Source organism: Macrobrachium nipponense, chromosome 21, assembly GCF_015104395.2.
Source record: "Macrobrachium nipponense isolate FS-2020 chromosome 21, ASM1510439v2, whole genome shotgun sequence".
NCBI lineage: Eukaryota > Metazoa > Arthropoda > Malacostraca > Decapoda > Palaemonidae > Macrobrachium > Macrobrachium nipponense.
This window is the reverse complement of record NC_087212.1, coordinates 49,374,202-49,395,832: the sequence shown is the minus strand read 5'-3', so window position 1 is coordinate 49,395,832 and position 21,631 is coordinate 49,374,202. Positions and strand designations below refer to the sequence as shown.

At 40.6% G+C, this 21,631-nt stretch overlaps 1 protein-coding gene across 4 annotated transcripts in view; it reads right to left on the bottom strand.

Moving 5' to 3' along the window:
* Nucleotides 1–21,631, bottom strand: part of LOC135198024 (protein Star-like) — an 88,021-nt gene that overhangs the window by 897 nt on the left and 65,493 nt on the right. For all 4 annotated transcript variants that reach the window (XM_064225379.1, XM_064225381.1, XM_064225380.1 and 1 more), the window contains 3 exons: nucleotides 20,951–21,067; nucleotides 18,815–19,009; nucleotides 16,461–16,670 (listed from right to left, as the gene is read on the bottom strand). In XM_064225379.1, coding sequence (XP_064081449.1) covers nucleotides 16,461–16,670; nucleotides 18,815–19,009; nucleotides 20,951–21,067 — 522 coding nt within the window. The remainder of the gene's footprint in view (nucleotides 1–16,460; nucleotides 16,671–18,814; nucleotides 19,010–20,950; nucleotides 21,068–21,631) is intronic.

The window sequence follows — 21,631 nt, the reverse complement described above, 5'->3', positions numbered from 1 at the left end:
TTTTTGTCTTAAATTTCATTTTGCTAGTTATTACATAAGAAATTAAAAATCATGTTTGAAGACTTGAAGGGTGCAACCATTTGAGCTACTGATATAAATGGAAAAAAGTTTAAGGCTAGAAACAGACATGTGCTTAAAAAAATATCAAATTTAGATCAATTATAGTACAGTACATTAGAAATTCATTTATTCAGTACGTAATTACTGATCCACTATTGCAACCATATTTCTGAAAAGATATGCTACGGGGGGTACAGAATGTTATCTCATTTTAGCCTTATGAGCATCTCTCTTTGATAATCTCTTTAACTTGTTTTCCCTTCTGATATAACACATACCCAACTCTTGTCTTAGCCTTGGTGTTAGTTTTTTTATTCTGATATATCTTTTGTCTCAGATTTCCAAGGAGAGAGAGAGGGAGCCTCGTCCCTCCAGTTTTTCTATCTACAGATGCCTTTCCAACCTTGTTTTATTGGACAACCTTCTTCTACATCTTCCCTCTTGTTTGTTCTGGAATGTTTTCTCTTTGAAACAGAGTTTTTTTTATTATGACTACACTATTACATGGAATGTTGTAATATTTTAGTCTTTCAAATGTTGTTGAGATCGAGAAGCTTGAGGTTAAAGATAGTTCTTTTGCTACAGTGCGGTGGTGTCATAACGCATGGTATGAAAGCTCTACTGCCTTCAAGCATGGAATCCCCTTTCTCTTCACACAATGAGAAAGCAGAAGTTGATGTTGCAGACCCTTAGAGTTTACTGGTTTCATTGTGAACAAGATTGTCAACATCTCCATGGCACTGTGGGGCTGCACTTCCGCTCAATGTTCTCATGGAGTTCCCTGCAGAATGGAATCTCTCAACTTCCCTACTGGATTGCTCTTCCAAGAATACTTCTTCTTCCACGGTTGGGCAAGGGGCATTGATGACACTTCCGTGGACGTCTGGGGCACAGCTCCCTCCCGTGTTCATGTAATTCGGGGGTGTCTGTTACAGGTAGGATTGGGATATAGGTTAGTTGTTTCTACATATATACAAACCCTCAGCTTTGGCACTCTATCTCTTCCAGAGCAGGGATAGTTCCAGTTGTAACAGCACAGGTTTCTTTGGATCCCTGTATGTTTCTGACTGCAGTTTCAAGTTTCTATACACTTATGGATGTTGTGCCTCTGACAGGCAACTTGGTCATGTGTCTTCAGGTATTTTTTCCACAATCATAACGTTTTCATTGAGAGCGTGCAGTTACGATATCTTTTTCTGCATGAGCTTTTTTTAGGATGAAAATTGAGGCCACGGTCATGAAGAACAAGGTCTGGTGGCCTTGGAGGAGATGACATCGCATCTGAAACACGAGTTGAACTGCTTCCCTCATAGCAACACTTTTTTTGACTGGGTGCATAAGATTGTTCTGTGGGACCTGTACAGGATTGTCAGCGTCCTTCATCTACTGTTGAGTCTTGAGTCTTTGGATTGACTCGAGAGTTTATTAGGCCTCCCTCTCTGGTTCCATCCTCTCTTTATGACTCAGTTGTTCGTAGTTTGTGTGTTAAGCGCTCAAGACTTGCCAGTATCAATGGATTTATGAGGTGTACAGTAAAGACCCTGGATTCATGGGCTCGCAGTTTGCAGACTCACCAATTCACAGATTTATGTATGGAACATATATGTATAAAGTGGTCAGCCTGTATTTGCGGGGGATGCATACCAGACCGCCCCACCCGCGCGCACATGCGAATAGTTAGAACCCATGAAGGCAGGCAGTCCCCGGCTTGCGACATTCCAAGGTTACGACGCTTTTCAAATATATTCATCAGAAGTTATCTCCAGGTTTACGACACATGTTCCAGGGTTATGGCGCTTACAGCGCCAATCTGACGGGAGAGATACAACTCCAAAAATGCAAAATAATCAATATTTTAAGCTTTTTTTATGAAAAATGCAATAAAAACTAAGTTTACATAGTTTTTTATACACCTGAAGCATTAAAAGTAAGGTACAGTGGTACCTCGAGATATGAAATTAATCCGTTCTGAGGCGGCTTTCGTATTATGAGCTTTTCGTATCTTGAACCGCATTTTACATGTAAAATGGCTAATCCGTTCCAAGCCCTACAAAAACACCCCAGTAAATTTTATAATAAAGCTAAATTGATCAATAAACAATGAAATACTACAACAATTTGGACCATTCAATACCTAACTTAATACGTACTAGTACTAATATGTACGTACCTGTAAATAAAGTGTTTTAGTGTACATGGTATACAAGAAATACTGTACGTACATACGTACGTATGTAGCAAAATATGGAACCTTACCTTTCGAGTGAGGCTATCTCTGAAAGTGGCGACAGAGGAGGAGGACAAACAGCAGAAAACTTCTTATAATACGTACACTTAACTTCACGAAACACATTAAAAAATGTCAGGAAACATAAATTAAACTTTACGAAACACATTAACAAAACTGTAACACTTAACTTTTGATATTTACATTTTTTTTTTTACTTTTTTATACTTTAAGTTTTTTTTTACAAAATTTAAATTTCTTCACCACTTTCAACTTTCTGTTTTTTCGTAGTATCAATTGGATCTTCCTTTTTGCTTATTCCTGTTAGTAAAGGCCTCTTTAAAAAATAACTATCCAAGGAAGATTGCTTCTGCCTGCTTTTCAAAATGCTCCTGAAACGACTCAGGCAAACGTCATCGAACTGCGCAAGCAAACGACCTGTGTAAGCCTTTTCGGGGTGTCTCTTTTCCACAAATGATTGCACCTTATGAAAAGCAGCTAAGAGCATCCTTAATTTCTGCCATTGTCATAGGGTCGTCCTCCTCCTCCTCGCCGCTGCTAGAGAACTCTTCTTGAACGACATTATGTTGCATGGCCTCCAACTCCTTCAGGTCATCCGTCGTAAGCTCCTCTTGGTGCTCCTCGAGAAGGTCATTGATGTTGTCCTCGTCGACGACCAACCCCATGGACTTGCTGAGTGCAACGATCTCGACAAGATCTGGTTGCAAAACAGTTTCAGGATTGTCAACTGTTCCTGAATCTGCAACACCAGCTTTGCCCACATCAAATCCCTCGAAATCTCGGGCGGATACAGCATCAGGCCAGAGTTTCCTCCACGAAGAATTCAAGGTTAGCCTCAAAACCTCCTGCCAAGCTTGATCGATGAGTCGGATGCACATGACAACATCGAAATGCTCCTTCCAAAATTCACGCAAGGTGAGGTTTGTGGTATCGGTGATGTCGACTTGAAAAGATGTTTCGTATACAGCTTCTTGAAGTTCGATATCACTTGCTGGTCCATGGGCTGGAGGAGAGGGGTGGTGTTAGGCGGAAGATAAAGAACCTTGATAAACGAATACTCCGCTAGGATATCTTCCTCGAGGCCACGAGGGTGAGCAGGGGCATTGTCCAACAACAGCAGACATTTCAGAGGGAGGCGCTTCTCTTCCAAGAATTTCTTCACTGTTGGGCCGAAACACAGATTTACCCACTCCGTGAACAAAAGTCTCGTTACCAAGGCTTTCGCATTAGCCCTCCACATCACCGGAAGCTTCTCCTTTAGCACTTTGTGGGACTTGAAGGCTCGAGGAGTCTCCGAATGATAGACAAGTAGGGGCTTCACCTTGCAATCCCCACTGGCGTTCAAACAAAGTGCGAGCGTAAGCCTGTCTTTCATAGGCTTATGCCCGGGTAGCTTCTTCTCTTCCTCCATGATGTACGTCCGACGAGGCATTTTTTTCCAAAAAAAGGCCAGTCTCATGACAGTTGAAGACTTGCTGAGAACTGTAGCCTTCCTTGATTGTCATCTCGTCGAACGTCTTAATAAAGGCTTTGGCCGCTTTTGTGTCCAAGCTGGCCGCCTCCCCAGCCGCACCACCAAATGGATGCCAGTCCGTTTACAGAATTTTTCGAACCACCCATAAGAAGCCTTGAACTCTGGGGTTGGCGTCGATGTCCCTTCTCCTCCGTCGTCTTCGGCCTGGGCAATCAAATCGCCGAAAATAGCGCAGGCCTTGTGGCAGATTGCCATCTCGGTTATCGTATCGCCAGCGATTTCTTTGTCTTTTATCCAGACAAGAAGCAGCTGTTCCATCTCGTCGTGCACGTGGCTCCTCTTGCTAGACAAAATAGTCACGCCCTTGGAAGGTGTAGCTGCTTTGATGGCATCCTTCTGCTTAAGGATGGTGCCTATTGTCAATGGATTTCGGCCACATTCCTTGGCGATCACACTCAATCGCATGCCAGCTTCATACTTTTTTATTATCTCCATTTTTGTCTCCAAAGAAAGCATCCTCTTCTTTCCTACTTCAACTTTCTTGGGACCCATGACTATGTATATACTGTACGTAATTAAGTTATGTAGTACGTATACGTATGTAGTAAAGTTCTCACACAACATGATAAAGTAGCACTACAACGAAATCAGTAACGAATTTACGTTAATAAACGAAATCGTATAGAACGAACGAATTTCACGTGCTTACGATACCAATGATGCTGCTGAGTGGCCGAAAAAGCATGCCGCTACGTAGATGCATGATGGGATCATGGGAGAGATGCTGACCAACAGGAGAGCAGGATCTTATGGTGGTGACTAACATCAGGAACCAATGGGAGAGCGGGAGGATGGTGGCGAGTCTAAGTTGGTGGCGCGAGAGTTTTAAAATTTTATCTGTGGTCCGGGCAAATCTCGGGACTTTACAGCAACAACCTTTCGTATCTTGAACAATTTTCGTATGTAGAGCAAAAAAATCTTCGTATTTCCTTTCGTATCTCAAGTTTTTCGTAAGTTGAGCCTTTCATATGTCGAGGTACCACTGTATTCTTAGGATTTTTAATGATTTTCTGGCTTACAGTGATTTTTGGCTTTCGGCACAACTCAAGAACGGAACCCCTGTCGTAAGCCGGGGACTGCCTGTAGTTGGAACCCCTATAAAAATGCTTAAAACCTCTTATTTTCTTAGTTAAAAATCAAGGAAAACCCACGTACCATTTTTATACCTGTTTTTTTAATAGCTTTATCACAAAAAGTGCATTTTATGATGAAATTGATGAAAAAAATGATATTGTCATGATACAATAAAGTGTTATACATACTTACCTGGCAGATATATACTTAGCTATAGACTCCGTCGTCCCCGACAGAAATTCGAATTTCGCGGCACACGCTACAGGTAGGTCAGGTGATCTACCGCCACTGCTGCTGGGTGGCAGAACTAGGAACCATCCCATTTTCTAAAACAGATTTGCTCTTCCACCTGTCTCCTGAGGGGAGGCTGGGTGGGCCATTTAATAGTATATATCTGCCAGGTAAGTATGTATAAAACTTTATTGTATCATGACAATATCATTTTTATACATTCAACTTCCCTGGCAGATATATACTTAGCTGATTGGCACCTTTGGCGGAGGGTAAGAGACATCTAATTACTGAATAGACGCGGGAATATAACATACGTTTGTAGGTAAGCAAAAAAATATTAAGAAACCTTGGTTCCTACCTGTGTCGGCGAAAGACTTCATGGCTACTGCCTAGGAGCTTACATCGCCTCAAGAGCCTCAGCGAGGTAGTGACCTCATGCTAAGAATTCTTGATGGTCTGTCGATGGGGTCTTATCCACTTACTCGACAGAACCAAAGGATCTTTGTCAATGGGGTCCTATCCATTACATGACAAAACACCTTGCCATATGGCATCATTAAGGAGCATAACATTTCGATCATCTGATCCAAATACCGGGGTAGTACTACGATTGAAAGGAGTTATCCCCCCAACATCCTTTCAAACGACCATAAAAAACTCAAAACCAAACAATCTTTTAGTTAAAAACAATATTATTTAAGGATCAGTACCAGCTCCCTGTCCCAGCACGGTATCCGCTGATACATAAGGTCCAAGAGAAAAAACACTTTTCATAAGTCACTCTGACGTCTTTTAAGTAGTGGGAGGCAAATACCGAGTTGCATCTCCAATATGTTGCTGCTAATATGTCTTTCATTGACATATTTCTATTAAAGGCTAGGGAAGTTGCAATTGCACGGACTTCGTGTGCTCTAACCCTAAGCAGCTTAAATGTTTCCTCTTGGCATTTCATGTGAGCCTCCGTTATCACATTTCTTACGAAGAATGCTAATGCGTTCTTCGACATTTGCCTCTTCGGGTTCCTTACCGCGCACCATAGGCTCTGATTACAACCTTGAAGTTGACTCTTTCTCTTCAGATAAAACTTCAGTGCTCTGACCGGGAACGGACAGAGAGACCGTTCTGTTTCGCTACCCACAAGGGGAGAGAGGCCCTTGATTTCAAAACTTCTGGGCCAAGGCTTAGAAGGATTCTCATTCTTGGCCAAAAACAAAGGTTGGAAAGAGACAACAGCAGAATCTCCTCTAAAACCTACCCAAGAGTCTAATGCATGTATCTCACTGACCCTCTTGGCCGTCGCGAGGGTCAAGAGAAAAATGCACTTCCTCGAGAGGTCCCTAAAGGATGCCTTATCAGGTGGTTCGAAAGTATTCGAAGAGAGAAACTGGAGGACCACATCTAGGTTCCAACTTGGAGTGATAAAGGATTTAGACTTTGTAGTACCAAAGGATCTTATCAAATCATGGAGATCCTTATTGTCTTCTATGTTAAGGGCCCCTGTTTCTAAATACAGCCGAGAGCATACTTCTATAACCTTTTATGGTAGAAACAGCTAAACGTGATTCCTCTCTAAGGAAGATAAGGAAATCAGCAATTTCGGTCACAGAGGTATCGGAAGAGGACAGCTTCTTCGACCTACACCATCTACGGAAGACTTCCCACTTCGATTGATAGACCCGCAGAGTAGAGGACCTGCGGGCTCTGGCAATTGCGCTTGCAGCTTTTTCGCGAAAGCCTCTCGCTCTGACAAGTCTTTCGATAGTCGAAAGGCAGTCAGGGAGAGAGCGTGGATGTTTCCGTGATATCTCTCGAAGTGGGGTTGTTTGAGCAGATCTGTCCTCATGGGAAGAGATCTGGGGAAGTCCACCGTCCATTCCAGTACCTCTGTGAACCAATCTCGAGCGGGCCAATATGGGGCGATTAGAGTCAGTTTCGTCGCCTCCGAGGAACGGAACTTTCTTAACACTTCCCCCAGAATCTTGAACGGGGGAAAAGCGTAGGCATCTATGCCCGACCAGTCCATGAGAAAAGCATCTATCGCTATTGCTCTTGGATCTTCTAAAATGGAGCAAAAGTTTTCTATCCTTCTGGAGAGAAACGTGGCGAACAGGTCTATCTGAGGCTTCCCCCAGAGAGACCAGAGCTTTCGGCAGACTTCGGAGTGTAGGGTCCACTCTGTTGGAAGGACCTGGTTCTTCCTGCTGAGTCTGTCTGCTCTGACATTTTTTGTCCCTTGTATAAACCTCGTCAGCAATACAGTGCCTCGTTCCTCTGCCCATATCAAGAGGTCTCTCGCTATCTTGTATAGTGTAAGCGAGTGAGTCCCCCCCTGTTTTCGGATGTAAGCCAGAGCCGTGGTATTGTCCGAATTTACCTGGACTACCACGCCTCTGACCTCCGACTCGAAATATTTCAAGGCTAGATGAACTGCCATAAGTTCTTTTACATTTATATGCCAGGACACCTGTTCTCCTGTCCCAGGTTCCTGACACTTCCTTCTTTCCTAGAGTTGCTCCCCATCCCGTTTCCGAGGCGTCGGAAAACAACACTAGGAGAGGGTTCCGAATCGCAAGGGATACGCCTTCGTTCTTCTGAAGCGGGGTTAACCACCACCTCAGGTCTAATTTTATTTCTTGAAGAATGGGAAACTGCGTCCGAAAGATCCCCTTTCTTTCTGTCCCACATTCTTTGCAGGTAAAATTGCAGAGGTCTCAGATTGAGCCTCCCTAGGGAAACGAACTGCTCCAGCGACGAAAGGGTGCCCAGAAGACTTAACCATTCCCTCGCTGAGCTTCGTTCTTTCCCTAAGAAGTTTGATATTTTCTCCAAGCCTCGAGCAATTCTGTCTTGCGATGGAAATGCTCGAAAACCCCGAGAATCCATCTGAATCCCCAGATAGACAATGTCTTGCTGGGGACCATCTGAGACTTCTCGAGGTTCACAAGCAGTCTGAGTGAGCGAAACGAGATTCAACGTCGTTTCTAAGTCCTCCAAACATTGTTGTTTTGACTTGGCCCTTATTAGCCAGTCGTCCAGATAGAGGGATATGTTCACCCCCTCCAGATGAAGCCCCACCGTGCTATGTTCCTCATAAGGTTGGTGAACACTTGAGGAGCCGTAGACAGGCCGAAGCACATGGCCCTGAATTGAAAGACCCTTCCCTGCATCATGAATCGTAGATATTTCCTCGATGACGGATGAAGAGGGACGTGAAAATATTGCGTCTTGTAGATCCAAGGAGGCCATCCAATCTCCTGGACGCAGAGCCGCTAGCACCGATTTGGATGTTTCCATAGAGAACTTCTGTTTCTCTACGAATCGGTTCAGTGCGCTCACATCCAGGACAGGTCTCCACCCTCCCGAGGCTTTCGGAACTAGGAACAGTCGATTGTAAAAGCCCTGGAGAGTGTGGATCTGGTACTAATTCTATGGCCTCCTTGTCCAACATTTGTTCTACTAATTGCAGAAGGATCTTCCTCTTGACAGGGTCCGCGTACTTCGCCGACAGTTTCTCTCGGAATAGACGTCAAGGGAGGTCTGTCCCTGAAGGGGATGAGATATCCTCTCCTCACAATTGAGAGGGACCAGTTGTCCGCCCTCTCGACGTCCATTCTTCTGCAAAATTCAGTAGTCTGGCGCCTACTGGTGTTTGGAGGACTTGAGGTTCATTTGCTTTTCTTGGTAGGTCTAAAGGCAGAAGCCTACCTCTTCTTTCTGCTCCTCTCTTCTTAAAGGAGGATCTCGAAGATGAACTCCCTCGAAAGGGCGGCTTCGGACCCTGTGTCTCCCCCTTCGTGGCAGAACAGCTGTCTTCGGCCTTTTGGTCGATTGAACCAGAAGGTCCTGTGTCGCCTTCTCGGTAAGTGAGTAGAAATATCTTTCACTAACTGAGAAGGGAAAAGCTGGTTAGACAGAGGAGCGTACAGAAGGGACGACCTCTGTGCCGGAGAGACAGCTTTTCGTAAGAAAAGAACTGAATACAGTTCTCTTCTTAAGTATTCCCGCCCGAAAAGGGAGGCCACTTCTCCCGATCCGTCTTGCACTGCTTTATCCATACAAGTCAAAATACTATTAAGGATATCGGGGCTCAGTTGTTCATTGTCTTGTGTCCTCTTGGCCATCACCCCAAGGGACCAGTCTAGAAAGTTGAAAACTTCCAAGACATGGAACAATCCCTTGAGGAGATGGTCCATTTCAGACATTCCCCAAGTTGTTCTTGGCCTGAAGAAAGAGAGGCGCGTCTCCTTTGGACGCGTTCCACCCAGCGTTGAAGAAAATCTGGCCTCTGCAGGCGCTGGGAGGGCGAGTCCCATTGCTTCGCCTGTCTCATACCAGATACCCCTCCTCCCAGAAAGTCTGGAGGGAGGGCAGGTAAAGACAGTCTTTCCCGCCTCCTTCTTGGAGTTAAGCCAATTTCCAAAAGACTGCAAAGCCTTCTTCATGGAAATTGTTGGCCGCATCTTCAAGAAGGTGGACGACTTTGCGGTTTTCGCGCTCGTGAACAGCGACCGAGGAGAAGGAGGAGCGGCAGGACTCAATGAATCTCCAAATTCTTGGAGTAAAAGCGCAGCCAACGCTTTGTAGTCTGATAGTCCCGGCGCTTTTTGATCTTCGGTGTCAGAGACATCTTCTAATGCAAGTTCCACCGGAGAATCATTATTAGCCGAGGGAGAACGTCTCTTCTCGCAAGGTGAAGACTCTTCGCAGGATCAACTGCTTCCCGACAAGGTCGAGGGCCGCCTGTGCGACATCTTGTGTCCCTGTCGGGAGAATGCCGATCCTGAGAAAAAACCCGATAATCATCTAAGCCCTCCTGACAAGAATGACGGCCGCCTGTGCGACATTTTGCATTCTTCTCAGGAGACAGCTGTGCTTGCAGCAGATTTTCACCAGAAACGGACATATCGTGAACAGGACGAACGGCCGCCGCTGTCCGACGTCTTTCGTCTCTGTCAGAGAAATCCGTTCCTGGTCCAAATCATAAAGAGACGCTTCCTGGTTGATTTCTCCGTATTGTTCTTTTGAAGAAAATCTTTCAATGCGCTTGGACGTATCTGTCCGTCTCGGACTGTGTCGTCTGTCCGAGCTGTCCACATATGGAACTTGGCGCTTGGCTGGTGTCATTCCAGTACGACACTTCTGCCTGTCCGTCTTGTCCGCTTCTGGCTCCTGGCGCCCGGACGGAGTTGCCTGCACACGACGTTATTTTCTATCCAGGCTGTCCGCCTTGCCACGGCTGTCCGCGGTAGGCAGGCATCGCTTGAACATAGTTGTCCGCATAGGACATATCTGCCTGTCCGGGCTGTCCGCTTCTGGCGAATGGTGTCTGGTTGGCGCCGTCCGCGTAGGACACTTTTTCCCGTCCGAGTAGTCCAATTCTGGCGCCGAGCGCCTGGGTGGTTCTGTCCGACTCGGACACTCTTCGTCATTGTCCGTATGTTGCGTCTCAATTCTAATGAGTTTTTCATCCTTCTTTCTTTATTCCTCTCTGTACTCGTACGAGGAGTAGAGGAGATAAGTCTGGAGTCCGGTAACGCCCTTCGGACGAGATCTCTTAACCGAAGAAAATCGTCCTTTTTCCTCGGGAGGTCTTTTCTCAATACTCCTACTAAAGAGGAAATCTGCTCCTGCATTTTACGTAGGATGTCCGTCGCTGTTTCTTCCTTGTCTTTGTCATGAATAGGAGAATGTGCTCTGGAAGGTGTAGGAGATCGAGATATTGTCCTTTTGGCTCTTTTCCCTCATAGGGGAGAATCGTCCGGAAAACGTTCCGGGCTCGAGTCCAACGTCGGAGCTTTCCAACTCCTCTTGATCGGACGCTACAATTCGTCGGAAGTCCATCCACTTCTTCGAGGAGACGAATCGGATGACGAAAAGCACTCTTTCAGGATGCCTTTCCAATGGCGATCCTTGGCAGTCTGGGACGCTACAGATTCTGCCGAGGGGACGCCTGACGGTGGATTCTCCGTAACCTCCGTACGACTGTCGACATTCCTTCTCCTCTGGGCCTGGGAGCTTGGAAGAGGTCTAGGTCTGGGAGCGAGACAGAGCCGATCAGACGCACCCTCCACTACACTGGGGACACTTATGTCACTTTCCACATTCTTACCTTTAAGAGCTTGCATTTCAAGCTCCATCCTTCTTAATGCGGTCTTCAGATTTGCAATCTCCGTAGCAGAACTTGCAACATCTGCTACAGGAGAGGTTGATACTGCATGTGAGGAAGCAATTACTTGGGGGTTAGTTATACTAACTGGCTCGTTAGAGCGTGATCTACTCATACTTCTAGAGACAGCCTTTCTAACCCTATCTCTCTCTAGTTTCCTTAAGTAGGAATCTAGTTTCTTCCATCCTTCCTCATCCATATTCACACATTCATCACATGTGTTATTTCTCGTGCATTCATATGCCCTACACTTCTTGCATACCTTGTGAGGATCTAACGACACTTTCGGTAGCCTCACCAAACAACCCTCATTCATACATCTTCTAACTTCGCAGCTAGAATCAGACATTTTTGAGCAAAATCCAAAGCCAAAATCCAAAAAACGTTCCACAAAAGCGTATGCCAAACCACAGATCCAAATACGTCACCAAAAAGACAGTCCAGAAGATCAACGGCGATGAAAAACGAAATCCAAGTCAGGAGGTAACAACAACGATGTTATGGCTACCCTCGACAGAGCAAATCTGTTTTAGAAAATGGGATGGTTCCTAGTTCTGCCACCCAGCAGCAGTGGCGGTAGATCACCTGACCTACCTGTAGCGTGTGCCGCGAAATTCGAATTTCTGTCGGGGACGACAGAGTCTATAGCTAAGTATATATCTGCCAGGGAAGTTGAATGTATAAAAACTGGAATTTTTGGCTAATAATGGGGGAAATATTCCAGAGAAACCCACGAATACGGGGGTCCACTTTATGCGTTGTTCATGAAAAATTCTCATATTTAAGGGATTTTTCCCTGTGAAATACTCACTAATTATGTACTGTATTTTCTTATCATCATGACTAAATGCACTTTTTGTGATAAAACTATTGAAATACTCAGTTATGTATAAGCATTTTTTTGAGTTTTTTTGTGATTGAACTATCAAAGTAGGCAGTTCAAAGCATTTTTAGAGGGATTTTTAGTATTGGATTTTAGCTATTCATGAGGGGGTTTAGTACGCATCCCCTGCGATTCTTGGGGGTCCACTGTACACTGGGAAACAAGTGTGTGTTAGGCAGTGCCAGGACCAATCTTCTTTTCAAGTCAGAATGGCAGTCACCTGAAAGTCTATAGGTTAGCTTAGGCATCTGGTTCAGTTCCCCACTCTGCCAACGTGAAATCAAAAGAATTTATTTCTGGTGATAAAAATTCATTTCATGATGTGGTTTGGATCCCACAATAAGCTGTAGGTCTCGTTGCTAAGTAACCAAATGGTTCCTAGCCACGTAAAAATATCTAATCCTTCGAGCCTAGGAGAGCTGTTAATCAGCTCAGTGGTCTGGTAATAACCAACCTAATAACTTAGGTTGGGTTAAGTAATCTAGCCTAACCTGCACTTCAGCATTCTGGAACTTCTGAGCTTTTCAAGCATCAGGATCGAAAGATAGGTGCTCCAAGGTACGTATTGATAAGCAATGGTACCACAGTAGATCCATAGCCAACAAGAAAGGGGGTATTGTTCTTCCTTCTCCTCAAATTGACAGTGCCACGAGTGGATAGTAGCACATTCAACAGTGGTCAACCAGAAACATTGCCACCGGCTCCAAATCCAATGTTGGAGTTGGAAACCCCTGGAATGATTATAATGGGTGTACTGTACTACTTTCTTTTGTGTAGTGTATCTTTACAGCACCACTGAATGTCGCTTTGGATGCTATTGAAGAATTTACCATTATTAATTTTGCTGAGTGCTGTCACATCAACCCTTTGGATAGTCTGTGTTCACAACAGAACTGAATGTCATTTGGATTATTATTGAAAAATTAACCATTTTTAATGTTGCAGGATGCTTTATTATCCTTCTTATGTACAGTCTATCTTGACAGCAGAACTGAAAAGCACTTTGACTGCTATTGAAAAATTCATAACTTTTAATGTTGCTGAGTGTTTTTACATAATCAATTAGAGGTATGAATGTTCAGTTTTGCAGGATTTCAACATGTCTGTTTGATCAGAAAACCCCCACCCCACCCCCTCCAAAAAGAAGCTACTGTCCGATTAACCCTCTTACGCCGGATCGGTAAATAAAAAATTGTCTCCCGTGTGCCGGAGGGGTTTCGGAGTGAGCGCGGAAGCGGAAAAAATATTTTTTTTCAAAAAATCACAGCGCGCTTAGTTTTCAAGATTAAGAGTTCATTTTTGGCTCCTTTTTTTGTCATTGCCTGAAGTTTAGTATGCAACCATCAGAAATGAAAAAAATTATCATTATCATATATAAATAATGCGATATATGATAGCGCAAAAACGAAATTTCATATATAATTGTATTCAAATCGCGCTGTGCGCAAAACGGTTAAAGGTAACAAGTTACTTTTTTTCGTTGTAATTTACACTAAATTGCGATCATTTTGGTATATAACACATTGTAAAACGATAAAAGCAACACAGAGAAAATATTATCACAAAATAATGCATGAATTCGTAACGCGCGGACGTAAACAAATATTTTTTTCAAAAATGCACCATAAATCTAAATATTGTCCTAGAGACTTCCAATTTTTTTCAAAATGAAGACAAATGATTGAATATTACTATACTGTAAGAGTATTAGCTTACAATTGCAGTTTTCGACCATATCTGACGAGTTAAAGTTGACCGAATGTCGAATTTTTTTATATATATATTTTTTATATGCAATTATTTCGGAAATAAGAAAAGCTACAACCTTCAAATATTTTTCGTTTTATTCTACATGAAATTGCGCACATTTTCATATATAAAACTCTATGAAATGCCTAATATGAAATGGAGCAAATATTCCGAGAATGGGACGTACGTATTTCGGAGATTTGTGGCGGAGAATCCGCGCGCGGAGGGAAGGAAAGATTTTTTTTTAAATTCACCATAAATCTAAATATTTTGCTAGAGACTTCGAATTTGTTTCAAGATGAAGATAAATGACTGAATATTACTAGACTGTAAGAGTTTTAGCTTACAATTGCGTTTTTCGACCATTTCGGTAGAGTCAAAGTTGACCGAACGTGGTTTTTTTCTATTTATCGTGATTTATATGCAAATATTTCAAAAATTAGAAAAGCTACAACCTTCAATTACTTTTTGTTGTATTCTACATGAAATTGCGCACATTTTCATATATAAAACTTTATGTAAAGGCTAATTTAAAATGGTGCAAACATTACCACAATCGCACGTATGATTTTTTCGGAAGAGTTACCGAGCGGACGTAAAGAAAATGTTATTTTTTTCATAAATTCACCATAAATCGAAATATTGTGCTAGAGACTTCCAATTTGTTGCAAAATTAAGGTAAATGCTTGAATATTACTAGTATATAAGCGTTTTAGCTTACAATTGCGTTTTTCGACCATTTCGGTAGAGTCAAAGTTGACCGAAGGTTGAAATTTTGGCAATTATCGTTATTTATATGAAAATATCTCAAAACTGATAAAAGCTACAATCATGGGTTGTTTTTAGTTGTATTGTGCATGAAATTGCGCACATTTCCATATATAAAACTTTATATAACGGGTAATTTTAAAATGGTGCAAACATTACCACAATCGCATGTATGATTTTTTTCGGAAGAGTTACCGCGCGACGTAAGGAAAAAGTTTTTTCATAAATTCACCATAAATCGAAATATTGTGCTAGAGACTTCCAATTAGTTGCAAAATTAAGGTAAATGATTGAGTATTACTATAATATAAGCGTTTTAGCTTACAATTGCGTTTTTCGACCATTTCGGTAGAGTCAAAGTTGACCGAAGGTTGAAATTTTGGCAATTATCGTTATTCATATGAAAATATCTCAAAACTGATAAAAGCTACAATCATGAGTATTTTATTGTTGTATTCTACATACAAATGCGCACATTTTCATATATAATACTTCATGTAACGGCTAATTTACAATGGTACAAAAATTATGTCAAAGTGACGAAATAATTTCCGAGATGTGTCACAGATACTTTTTAGTGCGGCAAGAAAGAAATTCGCGCTTGCGCGCCTGCGTAACGATTGTGAACAAAACAACACCTTGATCCGTGAACTCCCAGCATCCCCCAAGGCGCGTGATTCAAAAGTTTTAGGCTGGTAGGCCTATACGTATTTTTCCGCGAATTTTAAAAAAACTTTTGTAAGTAGACGTAAAATACGTCCAATCAGCACACGGGAGACAAAAAATGTCGACGTAAAATACGTCCAGTCGGCGTAAGAGGGTTAATGGTAAGGAAAGTATCAACAGATCTTTTTTGTGATATTTAGCTACAGTATTGGAACTAGTGCCATCAAAATAAGATGATGAGGAAGTCACAGGTGTTTATTTCCTTGGAAGTTTAACAGTACGGCCAAAAGATAGGAGACTACTGTCTATTGAAGACATTTGTAAATTTGCTAGTAAAGGAACACTGAGTTCCTTTAGCAATCATACCACTTTCCCTAGGAATTTCAGGTCTAATCTCCCCACATAATCTATGCTACCATAAACAGTTGCAGTGTATATTGCTTTAACCTGCCCTGCCAGCAGCAATGACCCCATAGCCTGTTTGCTTTTGTCATTGTATGTATTACTTTCCAGACTAATTGAAGCCTCTGTGCTAACTGACTTTTCACCTAGATTTTCATGAAGGAAAATAATTGTTTTAGCAGATCAACGTGACATTCCCATATCTGTAGGCTCCAAGGGAGAAACCTATGAATTCAGTTATATTTCCTAGTGGAGGTTCTGTCTCAGATGTTTGAGGTAATACAGTCTCTTAGTGCAGATAACTCAATTTTTAGAAATCTTTAGTACATTCTAGACCTCCTTTAGTAAGCTGGTGTTCTAAGCTCCCGTAAAGTTCAAGTTACAAAGCTGGTAGAAAGCACCAGTATTTGTCAGAATCATCACTAGATAAAAGTTCAATAGTTAATCTTTTCAAATGTATACAGTACCTCACTTCATTCAAGATACAGTACATACTCATCTTCAACATAATCATCTTCACATTTTTTCATGTCAGTGTTTTGTTACTGGAGGTTAGGTATTTGATAATGTCCAACCCCATAAATGAGAAACTGCTTGACTTTTAATGCTCAATTAAACATGTAAACTTATTATGTTAAAAGGTGAAAGGAAAGAATGACAGTTCACTACAACTTACCCTGATATTGACTTTATCCCAAGGAATAGTTCTTAGAATGGGTAGCTCAGCTCCCTCTACGTCGAGACTGAAATAGTCTACTGTGGTTCTGTTGAGAGCTAATAAGATGGAGTACACAGGTAAGCACTGAACTTCTGCATACCCTGCTTGTTGTTGTCCTTTTTCCATTGAGCTTATTTTTCCAACATTGAACTGTTGCTTAAACATCACCTGAAAAAGTAAAATAAATAAAATAGAATAGTGAAATTTACTTTAAACTAGTTGACCAACCCAGCTCTGCTTGGGATAACTCTGAACAACAACTGATAACCTTGCTCTCTCTCTCTCTCTCTCTCTCTCTCTCTCTCTCTCTCTCTCTCTCTCTCTCTCTCTCTCTCTCTCTCATCATTTTCCTACCTAACACCCCCTCTACTCTCTCTCTTGCTCCTTTCTCTCACTTTCTCTTTCTCTCTCCAACCATATCTGTCTCTTCTCTCTTTCTTCTCACTAATACCAACTTTTTTTTTTCTCTCTCTCTCTCTCTCTCTCTCTCCTAAACACCTGCTCTTGTGTGTCTTTCTGTCTCTGTCTCTAACCCTCCCTGTCTTTTTTCCTCTTTCTTCTCCCTAACACCCCATCTACTCTCTCTCACTTCCTCTCCCTCTCTTCTCTCTCTGTCAACCCCCTTCTCAAACTCCACCCTCTTTGATGTCATTGATGTTTACCCTATAGTATTCTTTTCCAATTGATAAGTCATATGTATACAGAAATTATGTATGATAAATTCGAAAACTAACTAAGTCTACAAGCAGAACCAGACCCGTTTCATGTGGCAGAACCAGCTCCATTTCAGGGAATCCCTTCTCACTCCCACACCCTTTGGAGGGGAGGAAGGTAGGATGAAACCCCATCATAAACCATCTTAGGGGTCCCCACTTTAACCTTGCCAAGTTTCATGCCCATTGGACCAGTCATATGGCCGTGATTGAATGATAGACGGACGGCCACAGGCACAACGCCCATTATAGTAAGATATGAATTTTACTCACTACATATAGACCAATTGTTAACATTGGAAACTAAAACATAATTTAGAAGTCTAGAAAAATTTACTGCAATAAAAAATTAGGCAGACTGATGAAATGGCACATTTCCAGCTTGAAATATAACATACAATGTAGTGAAATTGTTTTATTTACATTGCATTCACCTAGAACAAGATGATGCAATCTTCAAAATAGGCTACATAATACATTACCTGAATGCCCAAATTTATTTCATCATTTACTCTACAGAAAAGATGAGACTAAGAACAGTAAAAAAAAAAAAAAAGTTTTGATCAAACTTTTTTGTGAAAATTATTTTTTATTTATTTTTGAAGAAAGTAAAATATTTTGAAAATAATTTTTATGTACATACTAAAAGGAAGTTTAATCTCTCATGAGCATTTTTAGTATACTAAGTTGATATTGTTTGAAAAGTTATCATCAGTCTGAAATCCCAGCTAGTCTCATCAAAAAAAAAAAAAAGGGGGGGGGGAAGATAATGTTTACCAAGTCTTTTCTTTAATCTCATCACTTTGCTCTTATTGATACCGTTAAAAAATGGATGTAACATTGGATGTAATATTAGTCACCTAAAAAACATATTAAAACTAATTAGTGTTAAAAATTCGTCACAGGAATAGAAAATTCAAAAACCAAACCGTGGAATAAGAGCAGTTTTGAATTTCAAAATGAAATTTTAGTATACTTTACTGACAAGAATGCAAATGTAACCAAGCATCATATCATAATGAAATATAGTACTGTACCTAACTTTTCTTTCGTAGCAGGTATGTCCCTAGCAAACAGTGGGGTTTCCACACAACACAAATACGTATTACCATGTGGCTAAAGAGTTATCCACGACGAATTTTAAAGAAAATTTCTTTGTTTCCAAATCTATCTAGGTATCGGATTTACCAAACCCTCAGTGGACCATAGAATTAAATCTAATAGGATACAGTTCACCTGAACAGACATAATTTATAAGAGAATTCTTGCACATTTTTTCATGTGTTTCCTGTAGGTAATATGAATTTGCAAAAACTAATACCAGTATCATATCAGAAGTGAAATTTGCACTAACAATGCCCCAGGTTCAACAAAAGTTTTATAAGTACTTACACTTCTACAGTGTAAAATATTAAGAAATTTTAAGTTCTAGATAGTAACCGAGTTAATTTTTATATAGCCAAGTCACATACTTGCATATCCATAAATGGATAACACCCAAAGTTCCTATACAGGCTATAGTTCCACAGAGGTTATTGAAATGGATACTATTTCCTTCAAATCCCACCGAAATATCAATATTTGAAACTAAAGACTTACTGTACTGGGATAAGAGAATGTGCTAAGACAAGCATTAACAGTCCAAGCTTTACGATTTTTCTTTGTCACCAGCTCGAAGTTCTTGGGGTCCCCTTCAATAAGAACACCCGACCATCCAAGCCTCTTTTCAAATACAAGGGTATTTGAGCGGGTTTCGCCATCCAGAGCTCCACATTCTATGAAGAATCCTTTCTCCTGAAGTGAAGAGGATATTTCAGTTCTGAGAGAATATCAATTATTCTGTACTAATTTTTAATAAACATGTCAAAAACTATACTGATCTGTTTATTATTAAAAAATTCTGCAACTCATATATACAGTACTTACCTAAGTGATACAGCAAACATTTGATCTAAATTCATTATGCAAAACCAATAATACATAATATCACAAGTACACTCTGCACATGAGGGTGGCGCTAGCTTTATTCTTTACGAAAATGCTTGTCTAATACAATTTATATATATACCTAGCAGTATATGAATTACATTCATCCAATTATAATGACAATTACTGCTTTATTTCACTTTTAATACCTTACCAATGCCAAAACATGGAGAAATGCAATGGCCAAAGTAAACATAACCTCCTTTGATGCGTGCTCATGTTTATGACAAAAGTCTCCTCTTTTGGCTCTGATACAATTCTTTTTTTTCAGTAAAAGGTTCTTCTCCCACACCAAATATTTTTCATGGCATACCATCTCCAAGATAAAGCGAAAAAATAAGAATTTGCAATAATTTTTCCGTAATATCTTGGAAATGGTAAGAAAATGACTGCTTGAATAATACATCAGTATGAAATAAAGTACTGTACAGTACATGTCCTTGAGATGTTGTAAGAATATCTTTGCACTTCTGTCGTACAGGAACAAGATAAAATAAATTTATTGATGTCCAAACATTAAAAAGAATGATTCATATCAACGTTTTAAATCCATTTAAATATACGTAGAGTATACTATTTATGAAAATTCTGCTATGCAGCCAAGCACTGGGGCACTTTTCAAGCACTGGGGCACTTTTAAGCCATTCTGTACTTCAGAGTGAGAAGGAATTGGAGTAGTCGGGCAGCAAGACTGAAGAAAGGAAGCAGAATATAAGTAAAGTAAAAGGCTAAAAGTAGATGCAGTGGCTGCTATGAAAGACATATGGGTACTGGGGATTTACGAACTTTATATTTTGAGTAAATGCCTTTCATACCTGTGATTGCTGACCGTTTCATTTCCGGAAGACATAGTTTGGCTTTCAGTAAAGCACAGAAGCAATCTCTGTAGGAATCATGTTGTAAACTCTCTTCCCGAAATGTGCTGAATAATCTTATCCTTCTACTAGGAAATAAGTTTTCTAATTTCTTAGTTATCAAGCCATACAAAACATATGGAAAGAACTTTAAAGAGAAATTTCTCTGGTTTTAACTACTCTGTCCTTGATATACTTCTACAACAAAAATCCTTTAATAATGATGGACAAAGCAATCTCACAAACAGCATCTGCAGCTATGCATATCTTTATTTTGTTGTGGAAAGTCTACAAAAGTACTTCTTGACAGCTGCGCAAGAAATGTCAATAAGAATCACAATCTTGAAAAGTCAAGATTTGACAAACATCCCCAATAGTTTCCTGGTCAATAACAATGCTCCATCATACATACTGAAATACATATTTTGCTAGCTTAAAATTACCGGTAGATAAAAGGATACTATTATTAAAGTATAATTTCATGAATAAATATTAACTACCTATTTGACTCCAACAACCGATTATGTAAGCCATATTTCAAATAGTAATACACAGACCTAGTCAGTTAAAATGAGCATACAATGGCTATTGCCATTTGCATGGCATATAAATGATTCCTTATTTAAGCTTTTCTCTGTGTTGTTACATATTTTGTCCTCTTTTGCACTTCCAATGTAAATTTACAAATCGGCTGTATTTATTTTAGCCACGGGGAAATTCTACGATTAAAGATGAAAAGGCCTTTGCAAAAGTCAAAGTTGATTTATTATGTCCCTTATATTATAAAGCCCTGAATTACTTTACAATTTTCTGGTGTCATTTTTCATAAGGAATAACTGGCCTGGGTAAATGTGGAATTAGAATGCAACTGTAAATACCAAGAAAATAAGCTCACCTGGTCGCCTAATATTTCTCGAATTTTTTTGGACTGGCCCATGGATGGATCATCAGTCTTGCCTGCCAAATTATAGGGTTCATTTGATGGTGGGAGCATGAACTTCGACCTTATACGCTGTAGAAATAATAATAAATGTTAGTAACGAAAACTTCTCAGGTATACATGTCATGCATGAAAACAAATCATCAATAAGATTGGTGTCAGAGAAAAAGCATTCAGTAAAATAAAAACATGCAAACTCGACTAAGGATAAATATGAACGAATAAATACGGTTATCGGTAGTTCTACAAAGATCTGTTAAACAAAATTTAGGATTATTTTCGTGCTTTTGTGAATTATCAATATTGGTTTGTGACAAAAAATCAAAACCCAGTTATAGCTTTTACTTTTTTGTTTTCTTTGGATTCAAAATGCACCCTAGTTAATGGATGTTTAGTTGAGATTTTGTTACCATAAAATTTCTGCAAATAAAACAAACTTTATATACACCCTACAAAGCATTTAAAAACTGCAGACATCAAGAAATTGGACAAAAAAATTAGGGTTACCCAAGTTCACTCTTAACTGGGGATACAATCAGTCCAGCAGCCCATTTAATACCTCACAAGTCGTTTTTCTTATAGGAAATCAATTTAGAGGAGTCAAAATGATGAGCTACCAACACTCCAAAAGTGCGT